The 25,135-nt window shown below is 33.9% G+C and overlaps 1 protein-coding gene across 1 annotated transcript; it reads right to left on the reverse strand.

Annotated features, from left to right (window-relative positions):
* Window positions 1–102: 102 nt before the first annotated feature.
* LOC126778185 (4-hydroxybutyrate coenzyme A transferase) lies at window positions 103–24,831 on the reverse strand. Its single transcript, XM_050501639.1, has 10 exons — window positions 24,422–24,831; window positions 11,539–11,701; window positions 7,158–7,296; window positions 6,912–7,002; window positions 6,129–6,317; window positions 3,904–4,030; window positions 3,223–3,311; window positions 1,997–2,116; window positions 1,155–1,301; window positions 103–681 (listed from the first exon to the last, which is right to left on the reverse strand). Exons 1-10 carry the CDS (start codon window positions 24,606–24,608, stop codon window positions 497–499), a joined length of 1,437 nt encoding a protein of 478 aa, XP_050357596.1. The 5' UTR covers window positions 24,609–24,831; the 3' UTR covers window positions 103–496.
* Window positions 24,832–25,135: the final 304 nt, after the last annotated feature.

Consider the following 25,135-nt stretch of genomic DNA (forward strand, 5'->3'; position numbering starts at 1 on the left):
TGTAACTATTTGGATATAGGAAAACTCTCTTGAACTTGCACATTTAGTTAGGTTACATTATTTTTCAGATAAAGGTCAATGCAATTAAAATAAAAACATCGGTTACAGTTGAAACGTTTATTTTACATTTTTTAAACAGTAACATAAACATTCACATAAAAATATATGAAATTATACACTGTGGTTTTAACAATAAAATACAAGAGGTTGCAAAAAATATTCTTAAGTCTACTTATTCGTGTAATACAAAATTTTTAAATATAATTCATGTGCTTAGTCGATGCTACGTAAACTATCTCAATAATGATTAGGCCAAAACTAACGGTCTATTAACGTGTCAAATGCATTTTTAAATTCGAAATTTAATATTTTCGTATCAAACAAGATAAGTTTTTATCATTGTTACTTCTACAAGTAACAAATGAAAACTACCATATTGAATTGTATTTTTTACACTCGCAACATTTTAGTCTATGGATTGTAAATGATCCATAATTTAGGGTGCAGGCATACATTTGAGACGTTCGAAAGCAGCTTTCTCAAGTTCTTCACGATGATCTGGGTGAGCTATCTTGATAAGTTCGTAGGCGCGTTGTCTCAGCGTCTTACCGAATAGATACGCAATTCCTTGTTCGGTGACAACGTAGTGGACGTGAGCACGACTAGTTACAACCCCAGCGCCTGTTCAAGATGTTTCATTATATAATATTGTTATAAATATAAATGTATATATTTTAATATAATATTTGTTTGTGTGTTGCTAAATAAAGCGAAATAGATTCCGATATGTTTTTGGTTCCGTTCAATATCGAGTAATAAACTTGAAGTTTATGAAGTAGTGTAGAGTATGAAGCTTTGTGCGAGCCCGATATTCATCCCGATACGCATCAGATATTCTACCGTCAAACAGCAATATTCAGTATTGTTGTGTTCCGGTTTGAAGGGCGAGTAAGCCAGTGTAACTACAGGCACAAGACATAAAATCTTAGTTCCCAAGGATGGTGGCGCTTAGGCGATGTAAGGGATGGTCGATATTTCTTACATCGCCAATGTCTACGGGTGGTGGTGACCACTTACCATCGGGTGGCTCATGTGCCACTCCGCCTATCTATTTTATAAAGAAAAGAAGGAAGGCGGATGCGGTGTGAACTGACCGATCTTGAGCGTGGGCACGATCTTGGACTCGTTGCGCTTGGTGGTGGACACGAGCGCGATGATGGGCTTCCCGCGCCCGTCCACCGCCTCCGCCGCGCCGCGGATGAAGTCCACTTGCCCGCCGAAGCCGGAAAACATGCGGGTGCCTGCAGACCGGGACACTTTACAACAGCTGCCTCCCAAGTATTGGAGTTCACGAAAAAAAAAACTTATAAAATAGGATAGGAAGAAATTACTTTATCACAATTTTTTGATCTAACTAATTTGAGTTAACTTTATCCACAATATATGCTATTTTTATTATTTTAATATACTTCAAAAATAATATTTCAATATTATATTCATTTCCAATTATAATTTTATATTTTGAGTGTAAGAACAATTGTATTCAGCTATTTTAAATCAATTTGAAAATAGTCTGCTTAGAAAATTTATAAATACAAATAATCTCCTATAGTAACAGCCTGTGAATGTCCCAAGTGCTGGGTTAAAGCCTCCTCCCCCCTTTTTTTTGAGGAGAAGTTTTGGAGCTTATTCCACCACACTGCTGCTGGCAGAATTTCAATGAAATTTGACACATGCAGGTTTCCTAACGATGTGTTCCTTCACCGTCAAGGACGAGATGACTTATAAACACAAATTAAGCAAATAAAATTCAGTGATGCTTTCCCGGGTTATAACCCACGATCATCGGTTTAGATTCACGCGTCCTAACCACTGAGCCATCTCGACTTAATAAACTCCTATGAATATTAATCTGTGGCTTTGAAGCCTAACATTCATAATCTCAAGACAGCGCTTATTGAGCCACAGTTTAGCCAGTAACTTAACTTGTACTTACCAATAGAGTCAGCACATACTTGTCCAGTGAGGTCAACTTCTATACACGAGTTAATTGCAGTCATAGTGGGCTGCAGGGACACGATGTGCGTGTTGTTCACGTAGTCAATCTCCAACATTTCTGTAAAGATAATTCAGTACAGTCTTGCTAATCTGGACCATGTCCATCCGGTTATAAAAATTAACTGAAACAAAAAAAAAAGAATGTTTTATTATGCTGACCCTATCCATGTTTTTAGGACGAAACCTTTAAACAACGTTAGATATATTATGTATTTTTAAGAAAATAAATTCAATTATGACACAAATCAGTTGCATTTAACTACACATATCCTATTTATTTCACTTCTATTATTTCGATAACAACCACATTGATATAGAAAACGTAACTTTTTCACGAATTCATAATGAATACCATAGATAATATTAGTACCATAGATTATTTAGTTGTCATGTCAATTCTAGTCAAATTTGTTTATTTATCTTACTTGCATTGGAAACATCTATAATTTACATTGGCGTTAGTAAAAAAAATTGCAGCTGAGTGAAACTGTTTCCACCAGAATTATTTACTTTAATTTGATCTTTATGAAAACCTACATCAGTTTAACTACAAAATAATTTAAAGGTAACCTTTTCACAAAACGTTTGTTTAAACTTCTCGACAACACTTTTATTAACTTCTGCAAATAAAAAAATAAAAAAACATTAAAATATGCTAGACAAAACTATCAATTATAAGAAAACTATTATTGGTTTATATTATATATATTTTTACATAATATTACATATAGTTCTAATATGAGGTATATATCTTGATTCTAATTAAATTTTACTAATTTAGATAGTGGGTTATGGCTAGTTAATTAAGACGATATTTGACTTACTAATAAATATGAAGTCGTTTAGGTAGGTTTTACTGGTGGTACAACTTTGTGCATTGCTCGTCTGGGTAGGTACCACCCACTTATCAGATATTCTACCGCAAAACAGCAGTACTTGGTATTGTTGTGTTCCGGTTTGAAGGTTGAGTGAGTGTAATTACACACATTTACATTCTTAGTTCCCAAGGTCGGTGGCGATTGGTGATGTAAGCGATGGTTAACATTTCTTACAATGCCAATGTCTATGGGCGTTGATGACCACTTACCATCATGTGGCCCATATGCTCGTCCGCCTTCCTATTCTATAAAAAAAAAAGATAAATATGAGATATAATTTACTTACCAATGAAAGGATTATTGTCTACAAAGTCATATAATTCCTTATTGCCGACGAGGAAACTACCCACAATGCGTCCTTTGTGATTCTTTTTTCTGAAATATAAATTGTTTTATAATCTGTATACTACATACTTTAACTCATTTAGCAAATAAGGTTAAATAAATTAATATCCATTATTTTACTAATAATGTTTATAATAACTTGTGTTTATTGATCTCATGCTTGGCGGTGAAGGGAAACATCGCGAGGTAACCTGCATGTTCTTGATGAAATCCTGTCATAATTGTACATATTGGTAGTTACCATTCGATATTCTACCGCTAAACAGTAATACATAGTATTGTTACGTTCCGTTTCCGGTTTGAAGGGTGAATGAGATAGTGTAACTACAGGCACAAGGGACATACGTAGCATCTTCGTTCCCAAGTTTGGTGGCATATTGGCGATGTAAGCAATGGCTAATATTTTTTACATCGCCAATGTCTGTGGGGCAGTGGTGACCACTTAACATCGGGTAGCCCATTTCTCTAAACATAATAAAAAAACCACCAATCCGCGCTAGAGCACCAAACGGATACGAGACCTTAGCCCAGCAGTGGGACATTCACAGGCTGTAACTTTACTTTACTCTTTACTTTTACACTTTAGTTTAACGAAATGTTATTATACATTCAAGCAACGCACTTGTTGTTGGTGACGCAGCCCCGCTTCACGAGGTCGATGACGCCGACGCTGAACATCTCCGAGTGTATTCCGAGGTCCTTGTGGCCCTTCAGCGCCGACAGCACCGCGTCAGGGATGCTGCCGATACCTGCAAAATGAAACAATTACTTTCTTATAAAACGTCACGAAATAAGTCGTATGAACGCGCCCTAATTGGGTGATGTAATGTGTTAACAAGTACCACATAGGCGCCCAGCTGTTGTGGCATATAATAACTACCCCCAATGATATTTATCTCTGTGATTTATTTACTTATACCTTATTATGTCTATAATTCATTATTAATAATTTCGTTAATCATCATATTATTAAATTACGTTGTAAACCATAATTTATTAGTTCATAAACTGACTTCCGATTATTTCTGTATAAAGTGGGTAGGTCGGCACATTCGTGTTAAGAATATCTGGCACCACGTTACGCTGTCTATTATAAATTATGTGTAATAATTGGACTGTTTGTCATTTCATAAAGCCCACAAATGTTTGTTAAAGACAAAATTTATTAATTATTCAAAAAAGTTACTAAAAAATAAACATTTCACTTTTTTTTTTTAAACGCAACACCGATGACGCGATAAATGCGGTTTATGCGTTAGTGTCATGACGATTAAGCATCTGTTCGACAAGAAAAAAAAACACCTTTTGGTTACAACAATATCGTCTTCTATCGTTCAATACTTCACCTGTTAATAGACAATATTTATTTGAAAAAAAAAAAACTTAACAGTAACAGCATAGACAGCACTAAATTAAACAAAAAAAATATTGTCTAAGACAGATCGCGTTCGCATATTTAGGATTATATCGCCTGCAGTACTGTAAACTCTTATTTAGTATTTATTTATTTATTTGGATCTCCAACATAACACACATTCAAATAACTTTTTACATTAACTTAAAACTAACTATGCACAACCGATTACAGGAGAACACACCATTCCCAACACAAAATATACAAATCAAAAATAGAATAAAAATATTTAAATAAAGAACAGAAAACAAAAACAGAAACAAAAGGTAGTAAATAATTAAATTTTTAAACAAATTAACAGTTTATACTAAAAGAATTGTAAGTTGCGGTTACAATAGCGTACAGTACTGCGATCCGGCGCAGATGCGGCCACAGCCAAGTCTAACATTTTTATATCCTATTCCAATCGCAAAAAGAGTAAATAAGAGATAAATAAACCTTAGATTTACATATTCAATGCGATTCACTAATAGTTTAGCTATTTTCTTTTTTTTTTATAGAATAGGAAGGTGGACGAGTATATGGGCCACCTGATGGTAAGTGGTCACCAAACGCCCTTAGACATTGGCATTGTAAGAAATGTCAACCATCGCTTATACAGCCAATGCGCCACCAACCTTGGGAACTAAGATTTTATGTCCCTTGTGCCTGTAATTACACTGGCTCACTCACCCTTCAAACCGGAACACAACAATATCAAGTATTGCTGTTTTGCGGTAGAATATCTGATGAGTGGGTGGTACCTACCCAGACGAGCTTGCACAAAGCTCTACCACCAGTGTATTACGCATAAAAAAAAGTTTTTAATTAATTGACCTTTACTTATAAAAACTATACTTATATTATATACTTATTACCAATTTAATTTTACTTCTAAAGTTCCGATTACAACACTCAAAACGCCATTTTTTCACAAAACTTTTGTGAATATTATAGTTGTATCATAATTAATAGACAAAGTTGTTTATTTATCTTTACTCCTCTTGTTGTTGGAATAATTTACACACATTCATAAACAAGCATTGTTCTGTATTTTTTTATAACTAATTATTAAAATGGTAATTAACAATTATGCGTTGATTTTATTACAATTAATTAAACAATTTTAAAATAATATAATAACAAAAGAGATCATTATTTTGTATAAAGATTAGGCAGCGGGTTGGTCACGTATGTCGAATGGCTATTAGAGCAAGCGAGTCCTAAAAGTCGAGACCGCGAATCAGCAAACGCAGCGTAGGGTGCACTGCAGGTGGACCAACGACCTGGGACTTTGGCTCATTTAGTAAGAGACCTATTATATCCAGCAGTGGATTGCGAATGTCTTAATTTATTTATCTTTCTTGAGTGTGCTGTTCAAGGTATCTTTTGGGGGTAATATTTTTTTCTGTATCGTGTAATAAAGTGTATATATATTCCGCTGCAGCGCTCACCCATCTGCAGCGTGGCGCCGTCCTCCACGAGGTGCTCCCCGATGAGGCGGCCGATCTCCGTCTCCTCGCTGCTGCCGCCCTTCCCGCCGTGCTCGGGCAGCGGCGTGTTGTCCTCCACGGCGAAGTCCACGTGCGACACGTGGATGATCGCGTCGCCGAACGTGCGCGGCATGTTCACGTTGATCTGGGCTGAGGACGAGGTTCATATATTATTTGAAATAGGAACACCCCATACGCCCAAAAACGCCTATTCTACCATTTTTTTTTATATTCGCCGGGAGGGCAAATGACTCTACTCCACCTGATGGTAAGTGGTAGTAGAGTCCAAACGCGACGACGGCCAGTACAGACGGGAAAAACGTTCTGCACTAGCCGCCTTCGCCTTACTTGAAAGTACCAATATGTACTTTCAAATATTAAACATTCCTTATATTGTTTTTGTGTCTATATTTATTCTGGCTCACTCTAACCTCACTACTATATTATAGAAATATAAAAAGAAATAACAACAACATATAACGATATTTTGTTCAACAATGTCGGTAAAGATTTCCTAGAACAGCGATTCCGTTATAAAGCTTCGATTGCCAACTGAAATGTTGTCAGTTAAGCAGTGTTTTTAAATAACGCAATGTGGTACCGCTATCCTAGAAAACCAAAAATCAAAGTGGCAGAATTATCTTTTTGGAGTTTAATGAGGATCGAGAGAAATCAAATTTAAGTCTGATCTAAAGCTTTATATGAATTTTTAATTATTATTTTAAGGATTAAGTAAAGTATTACCAATGATAATCTTGGAATTGACTAGAGCAGATCTCACGCAGTCCACCGAAGTCCCCAAACTGCAGTATCCATGCTGGTCTGGGGGCGAAACCTAAAAAGTACCGACAAAATACATTAAAAAATCACCATTTACCCATTTTGTTCCATTCATACGAAATTTTGTAACCTTATTCAATTAATTAGTCATGGTGTTTCTTCGTAATCAGATTACAAACATATAAATATAATTTAAAACTGTTGACTAACCTGAATGATAGCGATGTCAGGTCGAATGATCTTCCTATGGAACAGCTTGGGGATGTCTTGGAGAAAGATTGGTATCGCGTCCGAACGTCCTTCGGCTACTGACTGACGGACGTTGGCTGCCATAAACAACGAGACGGACCTAGAAAAGCATACACATTGGCTTAAAATCAAATGTTTTTCACCTACACTCTACGAGCACTTTGGAATCGCTATTTTACAGAATTATATTAAATATAAAACTACTTCCGGTTCGGAATGTAGATTCTACCGAGAAGAACCGGCAGTAAGCAGAGTTACATTTTTTCTCCTATTATAAAAAAATGTTATGCTAATTAAATATAATTAAATTGGTACGCATATAATCTACCTCGTTGGTCTAGTGGCTTGATGTAAGGCCGCAGACCCTGAGGTCCTGGGTTCAATTCTCATGTCGGGCCAATAAACCGTTATTGGGTTTTTCTGTCAGAAAATTCTCAGTAGCAGCCCGGAGTCTGGAATTGTGTGCCTCAGAAAGCACGTAATCTCTCTTGAGATTGGCCGCCGTGGCCGAAATCTCTTTGGAGGACATTATATAATCTACCTGTAAATCTTCATTTTTATCATCAATCATCTTGTGTTGAGTTATATAGCCTTATATATTAATGCCTTTTTAATGGTGAAGTAAAGAAAGCAATAGCAAACAATACCACGCCTGGTCTAAAGCTTCCTCTCCTCTTGAGAAGAAGTTTTGGTGTTTAAGGTAAAATATGATAAGTATGGAGAAGCCGACTTATAGTTCTATGATAACAGTGAAGAGAACACTTCAAAGGAATCCGTTTTAGATGATATTTTACTGGTGGTAGAGCTTTGTGCAAGCTCGTCTGGGTAGGTACCACCCACTCATCAGATATTCAACCGCAAAACAGCAGTACTTGGTATTGTTGTGTTCCGGTTTGAAGGGTGAGTGAGCCAGTGTAATTACAGACACAAGGGACATAACATCTTAGTTCCCAAGGGTGGTGGCGCATTGGTGATGTAAGCGATGGTCAACATTTCTTACAATGCCAAAGTTTATGGTGCGTTGGTGACCACTTGCCATTAGGTGGCCCATATGCTCGTCCGCCTTCCTATTCTATAAAAATATATTTATTTAATATTCAGAGGTTAATTACGTAAAACTTTAAGGAAAACCTTGAATTTTTTGTTTTAACGGCTGTACGTATAAACGTACTTAATCTTATGCATAATGTTTTTTTTTTATTATCATTAATGAAATAATATTATATAATATTATTCTATGAAATTCAATAAGAAACTGTATTTGAATGTAAATTTGATCCTTGAATATAATATAATAAAATCGTTTATTTAAAAATAGAAACAAGCCTTATTATAATGTATTATAAAATGAAAGAGCTTAGAGCTAGCATTCGTCAATGTTCATACACGATCAGCCCTCAATTTATACTTAGGCTTATAAGGCACCGGCCTAGGGGCCACACCCAGCCAAAAATAATATAATTTTACTCTAACGGCCTAGGGAGCCTTAAACGTCAGCGCCTAGGGACCTTGGATTTCAGCCCTGTCTATAATCGTATATGTTTATTACATGTATATAATTTTAATTGTCGCAAGCTGTTTCGACTATGACCCGACTATAATAATTATAATATCCTGGGACATTATACACACACGGCCATCTGATCCCAAACTAAGCAGAGCTTGTACTATGGAAACCAGACAACTGATATACTGCATATACTACTTTTCTTTTGTAAATACATACTTATATAGAATTACCCAAAGACTCAGGACAAACAGATATGTTCATGCACACAAATGTCTGTCCTGGGTGGGAATCGAATCCACAACCTTCGGCTTGAAAGGCAAGTGTCTAGCAACCACGTCAACCGGCCCGACAAATGTATAATGTATAAAATGGATATAATCTCAATTTTTATATGATACTTTAATCTTTCGTTGTACATACCATACACAATGTCATAGCTTAATATGGAGTCGAATCATTGTGCAAGCCCGTCTGGATAGATACCACTTACTCATCAGATATTCTGCCGCTAAACAGCAATACTTACTATTGTTGCGTTTCGGTTTGAAGGGTGAGTGAGCTGATACTAACTACAGGCACAAGGGACAGTACATCTTGCTTCCCACGGTTGTGGCGATGTGAGGAATGGGTAATATATCTTATATCGCCATTGTTTATGAGCGATGACCATTTAACATCAGGTAGCCCATTTGTCCGACCGTCTGCCAAACATAAACCATGCCTTTTTGATACTTGGACTAAACAAATTCCGTCGATAAATTCAACGATATCAGATTATTCGAATATTCGTTATCGCGACGTATTTACACTTATTTAGATAATGGTATTTACGATAAACACTTATGACAGCTTATATAATACGCTTTTACAACGAACTAATATGTATTATTACCATATCGAGATACTATAAACGAGACAAGATATCTAGTGGCTTAAATTGAATCTTTGTTTTACATACATCAATATGAGCAATATGCAAATAAATATATGTAATAATAAAAATATAATAAGGATATTTATAATAGAGTCAATTTCACTATCGTTTTGATCAGGATTTATATTTTATTCGATATTTGGACATATTATTAGTCACTTAACTGCTCGTCTCATTCCTTTATGTTTAGATGTATTCACATTGTGAATTCCAATTGATTCATGAATAACGTTATCAATTTGTAATTGTAAAATGAATAGTAATCATATATAATCGTTATCTGATCTACCTTTATATTATTTATTTATTTAGTGGAGATGGCCCAGTGGTAAGAACGCGTGAATCTTAACCGATGAACGTGGGTTCAAACCCGGGCGAGCACCTCTGAATTTACATGTGCTTAATTTCTGTTTATAATTCATCTCGTGCTTTTCGGTGAAGGAAAACATCGTGAGGAAACCTGCATGTGTCTAATTTCATCGAAATTCTGCCACATGTGTATTCTACCAACCCGCACTGGAGCAGCGTGGTGGAATAAGCTCCAAACCTTCTCCTCAAAAAAGGGAGAGGAGGCCTTAGCCCAGCAGTGGGACATTTACAGGCTGTTACTGTGTACTGTATTTAATAGGAACACTAACAATATACATATTAAATGGTGGCATACATAACATCCAAAGAGAAAAAAACAACTTCTGATATGTATATCGATTACAAGTGTACACAACATTAACAAAGTATCGCGTCGACATAAAATAAAGTAAAAAATAATTATTATTGACCTATGCTTTCTTCATTAACACAAATACAACAAAAAAATTCAAAATACATAAAAAAAAAAAAAAACTAACAACAGGATCAAAAGGCACGTGATCAAAATAGTGCGTTGAGCTGACAAAAAGTAATCCATGAGCTTTTTTTTTAAAAGTAATGAAGCTGTCATGAAAGATGACAATGCCATGTATAACTTTTGTCAAATCATTATGTCGAGCACATATGCGCACTATCGGAGCCAGATTTCCAAGACGAGTTTTCGTGATATGGAATATTTTAGTTATGAAGCTTCGGGGATGTTTGCGAGGAACAGTAAAGGATATTCGATGAAGTTGGTCGCTGCACTTAACCTTATTGTGAATAATTTTGTGCAAAAAATATTAAACTGGTATTCGCCCGCGTATTATGGGGAGAGTTGAAACTTGCTTCATACAAAATTTTATTAAAATCGGTTCAGTGGTTTACTCTTGAAAGCGTAACAAACAGGCAGAGTTACTTTCGCATTTATAATAATAGTATAGGTTCGATTTCATGTCGGCAATAATTGTTCTTAGGATATATAAAAAACCATCAAAAATACAAGTTTACCCTCCCATCGGATTGAGAGTTAGGGTAGGTGCACTCTGCACCTTTGTTTGCGCACACACTTGTGCACTATAATATCTCCTGCGCAGTTGGCTAATCTCTCTTGAGATTGGCCGCCGTGGCCGAAATCGGTCTGGAGGACTACTATTATTATATTAATAGTTCAGTTCGTAACGTTTTATTTCTCGTACAGAAACGGCCTAAAGCGTAATTTTACAAGTAAAACCTTTCCTTCATTTGATTGTACCGAAAAATATTTTCTTATTTTGGAATATATGAAACTAAATTTCCACATACCATTGGAAAGGATCTCTGCAAAATTCGAACACCGTAGGGCATCGTCTAATTCAAACAACAACAATAACAATTTGAAAGTAAGTAAGACTGTGTAAATTGAATGTTATTATTAACTATACTTGAATGATATATTAGTTTAAACGACTTTGAAGTATATACGTAAACCAAATTATGTATCAAAGTTTTAAATCTAAACACAAAGAAATAAACAAAATTGAATGTGTATAACATGTATTATGTTTTACCTGAATATGTCCTTGCATTCCGGGGCAACGTACGCGGCTTCTTTTTCGGTGTGCATATGAACGACCTTAATATCCTTAAGGGAGCCTGCTTTGCCGACCTCCGTCATAGCATTGAGTAGAGGCACTGGTGTGGCCGCAGCACCCTGGGCGAAGACTGTTTGCCCTGAAATAATACGTAACTGTTTTTAATCATTTTGATATTGATAATGATGTACTCTTGATTTGATCCGGTTACGGCGGCCATTTTAACGAAGAATAGCCAAATGGACATTTTATATGTATATGTATGTATTTTATACGCATTGTATATAGTACTTAAGTGTGTGCTCCAACACAGTTGCACTCTTATAAAATCCGATGGGACGGCATTCCGACACGACCGCACGAAGAGTTCAGGCGCACGACTTACGGCTTTACATGCTTTCCAAAATGTGTTAAAATCACCAATTTCTAATCTTCTGGACGCTACACTACAACTGAAATTTCTTACAGAAAACCCCAGTAACATTTTATTGGTACTACCCGGGTTTTGAATCTAGGAGTTCGTTATCTGTAACCATACAAACTATCTACTAGTTCAATGAGGCAGACCGACTTCATATCTGTTGGCGTGCCCCCAGCGCCCGGCACAGTGAATCGAAACGCACAATACAATTTTCTAAAAATAATGTTAGTAATTCTTCTAACCTTGGATATTATTTTTAAGACTTTTAATTAACAGGCTAAAGTGTATTAATTAAACTGTAAACGATTACTTAGTTAACTATTTACCTAATGTAAACATATTTTTGATAGAATACAGCGTAATTAAATAAAAAAGCTGACAAAACGATCAGTGTTATTTTGGTCGTAAATATACGACTCAGGCGAAATGGGCCCGAAAATATTTGTCGGATTAATTCGACCTAGGCGGTTAAAGGGTTAATAGTGGGATAGCAATCGGTCTAATAGACCTCTTGATAGAAGACGGTCACTTTATTCCTTTAACATCCAAAAATATTTTATCTCTTAATCCCAATGCATTATGCAATGTTAGTTTCGACCAATTTAAGTAGGCCTTTATCTGGGTAACATTGGATTACCTTCATACCGGAAATCATCAATACACAACACTGTTGATTGTCGGCAATATAAGTGGATGATGGGCTCGCCTTGATAATATTTATACTATAAGCAAATGAGATTTGAATTTTCTATTACTAAAAATGGCGTCAAAGTTGCTATCGGAAATTTGCAAGTAAAATAATTGAAAGTATATAATTGAAATACTGTTCTATTAAATAAAGATATATTAATCAAGAACTCTTTGCAGTGCAATTTGCATAATATAGAAAAGTTATTTGCAAATCGCAAGGTATTTGTTAATCCAAGGTTTGTTTATCTTTACTCCTTCTACTTTAAATGCCTTACTTTAAATGTTTATATATATTTATTTATTTGGGAAACATACAGCATAATATAAAACATAAACATTTGGTAACAAAATAAGTCTCACATAAGCCAACAAAGTTTCCACTTATACACTGGAGTGAATCTAACAATAACAAGTTATTTAACAATTAATTAAAATATATGGAAAGTATTTAAAATGTAATTTAAAAAGCAGAACAAATAAAAATATAGGAATATTAATCACAAATACAGTTTTTTAAGGCTTCTAAGAACTTAAATAAATTTTCCTTAAAGATATCTATATTACAGTAGCGTTTATTATAATTGTCACATGCTCTTACCAAAAAGCGATTTTTAGCATAGTTCGTTCTACACATTGGGACATAAAAGGTATGTTTTGAACGAGCAATGGAATGTGAACACTTGAAATAAACATTGTTGACTAGGTACATTGAATCGACAAAATTATTTACAATTTTATAAAGAAAAATCTGATCTTTGCATTCCCTGCGTTTCTCAAGCGACAAAATATTAAGCTTATTAATAGAATTGGACCCAATTTTACGCGTTAATCTTCTAATAAATTTATCCTGGACATTTTCGATAGCCATAATATACTTAGAGTATTGTGGATTCCAAACCGTTGAAGCGAATTCCAAATTAGATCTTACACACGAATTATCATCATCATCACCAGCCGAAAGACGTCCACTGCTGGACAAAGGCCTCCCCCAAGGATTTCTCACGAATTATACAGCACATTAAATGTATTGATATTTTTAAAGTCTCTTCCCTGGCGAAATATGAAACCCAACATACTGTAAGCTTTTGCGCTAATTTTATTCACATGTCTGTCAAATAATAAATTTAAATCTAGAAGCACTCCTAGGTCCCTAACCTCGGTTACGCTCTTAACTAAATGGTTGGAAATTGTGTAATCGAATAAAATTGGATTTTTTTTTTCTAGAAAATGTTATTATATAACACTTATCAAAATTAAGATGTAGGCCGTTAGATGAACAATATTGCACTAAAATATCTAAATAATATTGCAAATTTGAGCAGTCATCACTATTTTTTATGATTTTAAATAGTTTTGTATCATCGGCATATAGAAGTATGTTAGGATTTTGAAAATTTTTCAGTACATCATTAATAAAAATGTTAAACAATAGGGGACCGAGGTGAGAGCCCTGAGGAACCCCAGATGTTATGGGGACAAAACTAGAGATATGTCCTTTAACAGCAACTGCTTGAGTTCTGTCACGGAGATATGATGTTATCCATCTTAGCAAATCACCGTGTATAACAATATATTCAAGTTTTTTAATTAATAACAAATGTGGAATTTTATCAAATGCTTTTGAGTAATCAGTATACAAAGCGTCAACCTGATGTCCTCTCTCCATAGCTAAAAGAACAACATCGAGAAACTCAACAAGATTAGACTCAACTGATCTTTTATTCACGAATCCATGTTGTTGGGTAATGCAGAGGTTTTATTAAAGGAAACAAAGTATCGTAAATAATCTTCTCAAATAATTTAGGTATGATTGACAACATTTATATATATATATATATATTATGTCACATTGAGATTAATATATATACAAGATTTATAAACGCGTACGATAATACAAAAGCGGTTTGTTGAATAAAATGCAATGGGCAGAGGAACAACAGTCAACAGTTTATCAATTACAATTCGATGTTGAAGCTCACCTTAACCTAGTTGCATTATATTTGCTCGATAGTTTATAGCATGTGATTGTGTTTACAATACAAATAATAATAATATACTTCTAACTGGCTTTGATCTGAGTGAAAAAATGAGAATCATTTACGGTGGTCATACGAGTGAGTGAGAGAAAACACACATTTACTTATTCACTAGTCAAATAATAAGATCGGATTGTCGTCCCATCGGAAAGGACCGCAGAGTTTAGGCATGACCAAACTATTGCGGTCTCGCTACTGAGAATTTCTTGATAGACAACCTTATTGGCCCTACTCGGGGTTTGAGTGGCCCTGTGGTAAAAACGCGTAAAAAAAAAAAGCCGAGATGGCCCTGTGGTAAGAACGCGTGAATCTTAACTGATGATCGTGGGTTCAAACCCGGGCAAGCACCACTGAAGTTTCATGTGCTTAATTTGTGATTATAATTCATCTCGTGCTTTACGGTGAAGGAAAACATCGTGAGGAAACCTGCATGTGTCTAATTTCACTGAAGTTCTGCCACATGTGAATTCTACCAACCCTCATTGGAGCAGCGTGGTGGAATAAGCTCCAAACCTTCTCCTCAAAAAGAGGAAAGGAGGCCTTTAGCCCAGCAGTGGGACATTCACAGGCTGTTACGGTTACGGGGTTTGAGTCCACGTCAAGTGCAGTCTTGTTAAGTTAACCAACACATATAATAACCCTTTTACATATATGTGTGTATAATCATGTAAATATATATAAATATGTGTTTATTAGTTTCATATTTATTTTCGTTTATCATAATATTATGCCACACCTATCTTTATGACATCATAAAAGGCGGTTAAAGAAATAATAAAAAAAAACAGCAATCGGTGTCAATTATGTCATGTCGTTAACCTCACTCGAGAGTGAGAGATGTCACAGCATACAATATAGATAATAATATTATCTGTTTATGTAATAACATATTACGTAGTTAATTGAGAGCAAAAATATAAACAATCTTAATTGATTCATTATAAAACGTACATCCATTACGTTTTGTGTACAAGAAATAAATTAGGAGGAAAACTCATCACTTTTGTAATGCCTAAGTGATAAAATTATACTAAGAAATACACATAAAACTTGTACTAGAAGATGCGACGCGTTTCGGAGAAAGTAGTTACCCTTCGCACTTTCATGGATCACGTTCTTGTACAATAATAAAAGAAACATACGTCGAAAATATAAACTATTTTAAAGTCGAACAAACAGACGGCCATGTTGTTGCCGTTAAAAATTTAAAACAAAAATTGTTTTTCTGATAAAACTGAGCAAGAATACGATAAGGAAAATAATTATAAATTTAAACGGGACACACGATCGCGTTTGTAACACACTCACACTCGGTGTTTTCTTAATATATAAATAACTTTAAATTACTTGTTATTTACGTCTCGTGACTCTTTCTTATATAAACGTAATTTGTACTGTAATTCAGATATCTATGGGAGTCCCGTTGAGTTTAGCTGGTTTTGAGATTTTGATATTTGTTAACGACCAAAGTAAGGAGGCAAATAATGAATATTATGACGATTGCTGCATCAAACCCGGGCGAGCTCAACTGCGTTTTCATATATTTCAATTATGTTTCTAATTCACGTATCGTGTTCCGCTGCGAAGGATAACATCGTGAGGACCTACGTGGCCCATGGTATTTCGCCACAAGTTTATCCATCAACCCAATGTGTTCCTACTTTGTTACAATCATAACAAGGTAGTGTTTAGGTCGGTACCTACAAAAGTTAAATATACCTACATGGTAATCCCTTGTGCAACATTCTTTATATAAATTTCTTCTCTCTGGCATTCAACGTCCAGTAAACATGATTATTTTTTTCTGACATCAATTTAGTTTCAATTTTTTAAATATTAAATTGAATTTATTGTAAGAAATAAATAAATAAAAAAATAATTATTCGATTTTATATTATTAATATGTTCTATTACATTAATTAATTTATCATAATTATTATCGAAATTTAAAACCGATCGATCTCATTTATGCGTGACATTGGCAGAATATGTTGAGCTCAAATAACGTAGATGCACGCCTAAGGAATAAGAAAAAAAAAAAAGAAAATTTTTGACCGAGTTCAAACATTATTGTTAATGTATCTCGAGTACTATCGAGCTATGTTATTTATATAAATAGGATCGTCATGAGAATTACAGAACCTACATTATAGACTAAACAGTCAACGGATACAGTTACGCAACAGTTATTTATAGATTATAATTAGGAAGATGTCCGTAACAGCCTGTGAATGTCCCACTGCTGGGCTAAAGGCCTCCTCTCCTCTTTTTGAGGAGAAGGTTTGGAGCTTATTCCACCACGCTGCTCCAATGCGGGTTGGTAGAATTCAAATGTGGCGCAGAATTTCAGTGAAATTCGACACATGCAGGTTTCCTCACGATGTTTTCCTTCACCGTAAAGCACGAGATGAATTATAATCACAAATTAAGCACATGAAAATTCAGTGGTGCTTGCCCGGGTTTGAACCCACGATCATCGGTTAAGATTCACGCGTTCTTACCACAGGGCCATCTGGGCTTACGAGTCGTATATACGTGTCAAAACGTAAATACGACATGAGATGATTTCACTTTGACCAAGTTAGGAAGATGTAAATCTAAAAAAATGTTAGTTTTTTTTTGTACTAAAATAATCTTTAAATGATTATAATAACATGTGTGAAAAAATTATAATTATATCATGTAAACTTTTTTTTTATAAGCAAATCAATTTGAGCGCCCTCGTATAATTCTTGCTCCGTCCGAGTTTTGACTGTGACGTCACATCGCCGATTCGTTATTGCGGGCGACTCTTTTGCGATACGCGCGTTGATAATTTCGTATTTATTTTATCCCTCTTTGTGATTTGACGCCCCAAATACGTTCTGTCACTTGTAATAATATTAGAACGATTATTAATATATTATTTTATGCTAAAATGAGAGCAGTATTTTCACGTAGACTAACAAGTAATCTACCGAAATTCGATCTTATGATTGCGGATTCTTTCACAAATTATGCGAAATATATTAGTGAGCTTATTATTATTGTTTAATCTTTTGTTAATGCAGATTGATCATAACTGTGATCGGCAATAAGTCCGTACGTACTCTTCTTGTAGAGATACTAGTGCTGTCCGCTTTCGATAGAAGATAATATCGATATAGAATATGATATACGTTTCCTATATTTAAATTTTACGTACACAATTCGGGGTGCGATAGTTACGATACACAGCCACGGCATATTATCGTAAATTTGCTTGTGATGAAACTGCAAATGAAATTAACAATCTCGAATGTGAAGGATGGAAACATACTATGGTATTGGTCACATAGCGATGTGAGGAGCCTACTTGTAATAAAATAAACTGTTACTGGAAGAAACATTTTTTATGTAAAAGGGGGGCAAACAAGCAGGAGGAGACTCACCTGATGGAAAGTGATTACCACTGTCCAAGGACACCTGTAACACCGAAGTACTTGCAGGTGCGTGCGTGCTTTTAAGGAATGAGTAGGCTCATTTCTTGAATATTTATATTTCATAACGGTTCGAAAAAGTCGCCGGGAAATATGGTTCCGCAGAGTAACTGTGCGAGGCAGGAAATGCTTTAAAAATAGCGTTATCGTAATGGATTTCCAGACATCGAAATGGTATGGATAGAATTTAGACGCGATGTCCGGTGGTGAAATTCAGCGCCTGGGATTAATCTTAACAGTTCCTCAGAGCATAAAAGATGCGATAGAAGATGCTAAGTGCCATCTCTCCCGCCCAGAAATGAGAGCAGTACTCCATGTGGGGCTGAATTTTCGGCTGAATTTTAGGCGAGGAGCTGACGTGAAGTACTGTTTTACCTTGTTGAGCAAAAAAGCTTCTAGAGGCTAATTTGGCTTCACCTTCCAATAGACCGCGGAACCTAACGTCCCGATATTGGATTTGACAGCGAGGTAGTATTCTCAAAATGAGGGGATATGACAAAAGGTGACATTTTAGAAGTCATAGCTCAAACTTGTATCGTAATGGGGTTGAGTTTTACCAAATTTGGTTGGCCCAAATCTCAGACTTCGGTTAATAAGCACTTGTGATTTCAGACACAAGTTTATATACATCGACGTGTTCCCGACAAATATTAGCGCGGCCGTCCCTAAAATATAAATTAGATCGTAAGGCTTCTACAATGCTGTCGTCTGCCAACATTGAATATTGCTAATTTGTACATGTCATTAATATGCAGGGAAGCTGAGTAGATGATAACACAAAGCCTTGCGGAACACCAGAATTGACAAATTTTAAGTAACGGCATGCACCGTTGACAATGACATTGATGGTCCAATCTGGCAAAATTGGTGATCCAAGCATTATTTCCGGGGAAGCCCAAAGGCTTTTTCTATGTCCAGACTAACTGTTTATTTTGTTGCTTCAGCTCATCGGTAGAAGATCACCGGTGGTAGCTTTACTTTATTTAATTCAATACTGTAACATGGTAATTCAAAAGTGCCCTTATAAGACTATTTGAATAAAGAATCATCTAAATTTAATTTGTAGCATACGTACTATATTAGACTACATATCTGACTTTCAACGAAACATAATTTGGTAAAAATCAATTTCAATGGGTCACACGGCGTTGTTCACAAATAATCTTCAAGATTAACAATAAACTTAGGATTAACGTTGATATGCATTTTCCATCGATACAAACTTATGACAACACTGTCGGTATTCAACGTATCGAGGCCGTTATTACGAACATTCGGAAATTCTGAATTATGTTTACATTAAACGAACACCTATACGTAGCCTGTAAAAAATAATTATTTGATCCTCAAACTAAAAACTTATAAATACGAAAAATTTTACTACTAAGGTACTTACATTAAAATGCTCACCACGAAAATATCTACTTGTTCTTGTTGATAATATATATATATATATGGAAATATATTTTCCGAGTTCTATTTGTTGAATTAGTATGCTATGTTTTAAACTCAACGCTAGGATCAACGCGTATATAACTTAGAATAACCTAATATTTATTTAAGTTGATTATAAATTTTGTTTCAATGTTATTTAATTTCGTGATGTTATTTTTTTACAACTTTTTTACAACCAACATTAAAAATGATTAGACTTTGGTATAAATAGCGATGTATTTACAATGAACGATTATAATTATTGTTGCACTTGAGCAGGGCGGTTACTCTGCCTGTTTAATAAATATTGTTTATAACCACAAAACACTTCTTTCGCAATCCTGGCCCACCTTCTGTTTCATATGGTAATATATAATAAAATTATGAAAGTTTTTTTTTATACAAACCGAAATATAAATAAAATCAAGAATAACGCGAAAATACAGACGAAATTGTATGGGCGAGTGAGCGACGTTGGGCGATGTGACGTCACGCGTCGATCGGTCGCTCCAGAAAAGAATTTAAGAACTCGTATCTTTAAAAAATTGTAAAAATTCATTCGGCAGTATTTTTTATATTTTAAATATGATTTTTTGAGATGATAAAAAAAATAAGCTCATCTTCCTAATTATATCTATCCATATCCAGTTTTTCGAACGAAATCAATGATTGTTTTTTTATTTATTTATACTAGCAACGATTTACAATTTAGATAAAAAATTAAAAGATATAAACATACAAACACTTCTTAATTCAAGTACAGAACAAATAAATAAGAGTTAACTTATTTATAATGAAACTATCGCTTTAACCGCGGCTAGTGAAGCCGCGAATGTGAAGTGAAGAAAGAGCTATATAAGTGAGTGCACTTGTATAGCTCTTTCTTCAAAAATTAATGGTTTTCATACTAACTTTATTCCCTTTACCATTTTTTTTAACGCTGGAAAAACGCATTACACGTTTCCCTACGGGTTCAGTGGGGCTCGCCAGTGTCTAAGGCGCCAAGTGCGCCCCGAACATCGGAATACCTACTAAAAAACCAGCGGTACCATTTCCGTCTAAACGAGGAGCGCCACGGGATCGCTTGCGCAAGTTACCGTAACGCTCTGACGAAAAAATTATAAAAAAAATATCCCCTTTACCACTGTTTTAAGGGTTAAATTTTTAAAAATCTTTTCTAGGTGCTTACTTACGCTGTAAAAGGATCCCATATGTAAATCATGGTACGTGATTAGTTAAACAATGCTGTGTCTTCTTTCGAATGTCAAATCTATAATGACAGAAAGGGAGAAATCAGGGTTTCACTAAATAGTTGCTAAGCAATGTTTATAGTAACGACATCTATGTTGTGCGCAGTTTACCAAAAAACTCGGTTAAGATAACCGCATTCGTTTCATAGCGAATAAATTTAATTTTAAAATACGTCATTTTATCAGTTGTTTACGGTACCGTCGGGACGGCACGGTAGTATCGGTCCCATGACGTCCCCCGACAAGTCGAAGTGGGTATTTTTAATGGTAGACGAACCGCTTATTTTTAGTGGGTATACCGGCGCCTTCAGCGCCGGCGAGTCCCACATACCCCCCACCTCAGTTGGGGGAAACACGTAAATGTGTTATTCCGCGAGAAAAAAAAAAAAAAAGAAAAAAGTTGTTTACGGTATCTATTTAAATATCCTTTTAATTCAAATAAATACCTATCTTTAAGCGACTTCTGACTCTACTTTGCGATATCCAAACCAAAAAACTGTCGCAATTCTTAATAGTTCTTTTTTTTTAACTTCAAACAATAGATTCATAAAAATTATATTAATTTGGTATTTTATGTTTATCATGCAATAAAAACCGGCAACCTACACGGAGATTATAGCCATGAACAGAGAGGCACTGAGCACTTCTAACTGATTAATGGTACTTAATGTTTTATCTAAGTCAGGGGTTCTCGATACTGCATTATATTCGAATGACAGGAGAATCGACAAACTAACTTCAGATTTACATATTATACGATTTGCTAACAGCTCTGCTATAGTATGCACTACAAATAGTTGATGATTAATGGATAATAATAATAATAGTTATTCTACTTCCAATCTATTTTTACTTCTAAATTTGTGATACCGACTTAATATATATTCAAAAAATTCCAATTTTTCAAAAATTTGCCACTAATACCATAGATTATGTATGTTATTTCAATGATTTTATGGTCAATTCAAGGTCAGAGTTGTTTATTTATCTTTACTCTGGCCTCCTTTGTTATCAGCTATACTTGTGCTGCGGACTAATAAAATGTTAACCAGAAAAAAAATCTGCCAAATCCGGTAACCAATAGTCTTATTAATACTTTGCTTAGTTAAACAATCATTTCTCTCTTTCTGACACCATTTGGCAGTAATAAGAGGGATACAAAGTATTGTTTAACGAATCACCCATTATAATACATTTAAAAAATAGTTTATGCGTGAAACAAACGAAACTTACCTCAATACTATAAATATGAAGTATGATTAGGTCAGGTAAGAATTTTTTTTTAATAAAGAATTTGATATGACTATTTACGAACTCATATATTTTAAAAATGGTCTGAATATTATAAGCACTTTTCCAATTAACTGTGCTCCAGATTCTCTGAACTCAAAGTTTAAAAAAAGTCTATTTAAAAGTACAAAGCAACAATACCAAGTGACATATTATACAAAAAAACAATACTTGTTTATATGCTATAAGCTATTCTGGGCAATTTTAATTTAATATTGTTATTCTATATTTTTCGAAAATGTATTTTATTATTCCCTATAAAAGTATATTTTTGAACAACACAATTATTTTTATTTAGTATTTGGAATAGGCTATTTACCTTAATAGTTATTAATATTGAACTGTTTTTATGAATATATTAATAACTAGCTGACCCGTGCCTGTTTTATTGGGCAGTAAACATTTTTACTTGAAATGAAATAATGATTGTGGTTCAGTTAGCACTGAGTGCTATGATTAACTACTGCCAAAAGTCACGTTGCCCACAACATCCGACTACCACGAAAAAGTATTTTCATTTTTCGGGTTAATATACAGCCTATGACACTCACAAATGTAGCTTTCTATTGGTAAAAGAATTTTCAAAATCGCCGTACATCCAGAGATTACCCCCTACAACCTCACAAACTTTACCTCTTCATAATATTAATATAGATAATTTACTTAATATATTTTTTATTTCAATATGTGTGTTTTTATCCTGTGTTAATATTTTTAATATTCATGTTTTTTGAAACAAAATGATTCAAAGGTCAGTGAGAATACCATGATATAATTTAAAAAAAAAAACATTTCTTCATATAAATATTAATTAGAACATTTAAATAACATTTTTTTTTTAATAAGAAATAAAGCACAGATTAATAAATACTATTAAAACTAGAATGTACATTATACTGTGTGATATTAACTTATCACAAAATGGGTATAATAAAGATTATTTATGTGGTTTATGATCTGCTTTTACATTAGTGACACAAAAATTTGCAAAATTACAACATACATAAAAAAAAATTATAATCATAAAAAAGGTAGATTAAACAAAAAAAAAACATACATAAAGTGCATAGTTATATATATTTATTTATTTGTTTATATATTTATAATCTTTCCTTTTTTATTTAAATTTGGAATCTTTGTTGGTTGCATTATATGGGTTTTGATTTGGATAATAATATTTTTTTATTGGTCTCAATTCATGTTAATTTGCTTATCTCCCATTCTCATAATTTAAATTATTTATTTATTTATTTAAGGAAAACAACAGCATATAATACAAAATACAAGCATTAAAAATAAAAAAATACAAAAAATAGAGCCAATTACTGTTTTCCATTGAGTTATGCAAACTTAATATCAGTAAACAGAAGTAGCAACACACAGTTTTGGTAAAAAAAATGTAAGTAACAAAATATCTATAAAAAAAATACAAAATAAATAAAATAAAAAAAAAGAATGAATATAAATTAGGCGACACAGACTATGTTGTGGATGGGTGTCGTAGTGCTAACTGCACTGTTGTTTTGTGTGTGTATAAGTAGGTAGGTAGGTAGTAGGGAAGGTTGTATTTATGTGTTTAAGTGTTTGTATGTATGTGTTTAGGTGTATGTAAATTTTGTATGAGTTTGAATGGTTAAGTAGAATTTTGAGCCATGAGAATGTCTTTTTTAAATGATTTAATCGACCGATGAAAGATGTCGATGTGCGAGTATTTTTTATTATATAGTGTGAAAATGTTATGTTAATGTTAATTATTTATGGTATATTTATTTACAAGGTGGTTTAAAAGTAATGTAAAATAAAACGAAATAAGTCTCAGGTTTATATTCTACATACAAAGTTAAAATTTGTATGGAATCAGAACCATGATTATTATTGTTCATCTATAACAGTGGAGTTCAGAGTACAAGGTTCAATTGTTTGACTCTGTGCCTCTGGATAATATTGTCCTATTAGATTAATGATTGTCATTTAACTGCTATGTGTCTATAAGCATGTAGGTTTAAATAGATAAATCTATCTAACTCTTTGTTTTATGTTATCTGTATTTTGCTTTTTTATTGAATGTTATTTACTTTGTTTAAATGACGAAAGTTTACCTCATGTACCGAATTAAAATAACATGAAATCATTGAACTAAAATTATCATTCTATTTTGATTCGAAGTATTGAATACTACATAATATTATAAAAAACGAAACTTATCAAAACAGTATTAGTATTTTTTCAGACTTAAGACTAAGTTAACATATTTAAACCTAAAAAGATAATAAACTTTACCTGATTTTAAACATTTTTCGAACGCTTGTTTAGCTGTTACAAACTCAGGTTTTCGGTCCAAAGGCTGCGATAACTCTTGCGTATACGTAAAAAAATTCCTATTCGATTTCACACTTTGTAACGCGGCGCTTATTTTAGAGAAATTCCAAGCCGATACATTAGGCACAATTTTACCTATCGCCGACATTATATTATGGTATTTTGAATAAAATATATAACGAATTAACTATTAATTTGTCTATAATTTATAAAATAATACTAATGTATAAGAATCGACACAGTTAAATAATAAGAGGGGCGACCCTCCTTGTACGATAAGTCGAGCTGCGAGAAAACTATATCTAAATCTAATGTATTCTGTATATGCAGCAAAAGCGAGCGCCAAACAGCCCGTCTGACTTGTGAATTGTGTACCCCGCGCACTTCACTCAAGAATTTTGACATATTTTTTATTACCTACAATTTACGAATAAGCCACAGATAAGTAAGATATGAAATTGCATTTTTTTTATAGTTACGCTCGGACAAACTACGTAACTTTTATAAAATATTTAACAAGATTTTAAGCTAAATTTTTGTTAATGACTAAGATGACTATAATATGATCGGTGAAATAACATCCACCGTTGTAAAATACCTTCTGCTTAACAAAAATAGGAAGTATAGAAGCAGGAATTTTATGAGCTATTACTTTTTACCGTAATAAAATATAAT

This window comes from Nymphalis io, chromosome 25 (assembly GCF_905147045.1).
Source record: "Nymphalis io chromosome 25, ilAglIoxx1.1, whole genome shotgun sequence".
NCBI lineage: Eukaryota > Metazoa > Arthropoda > Insecta > Lepidoptera > Nymphalidae > Nymphalis > Nymphalis io.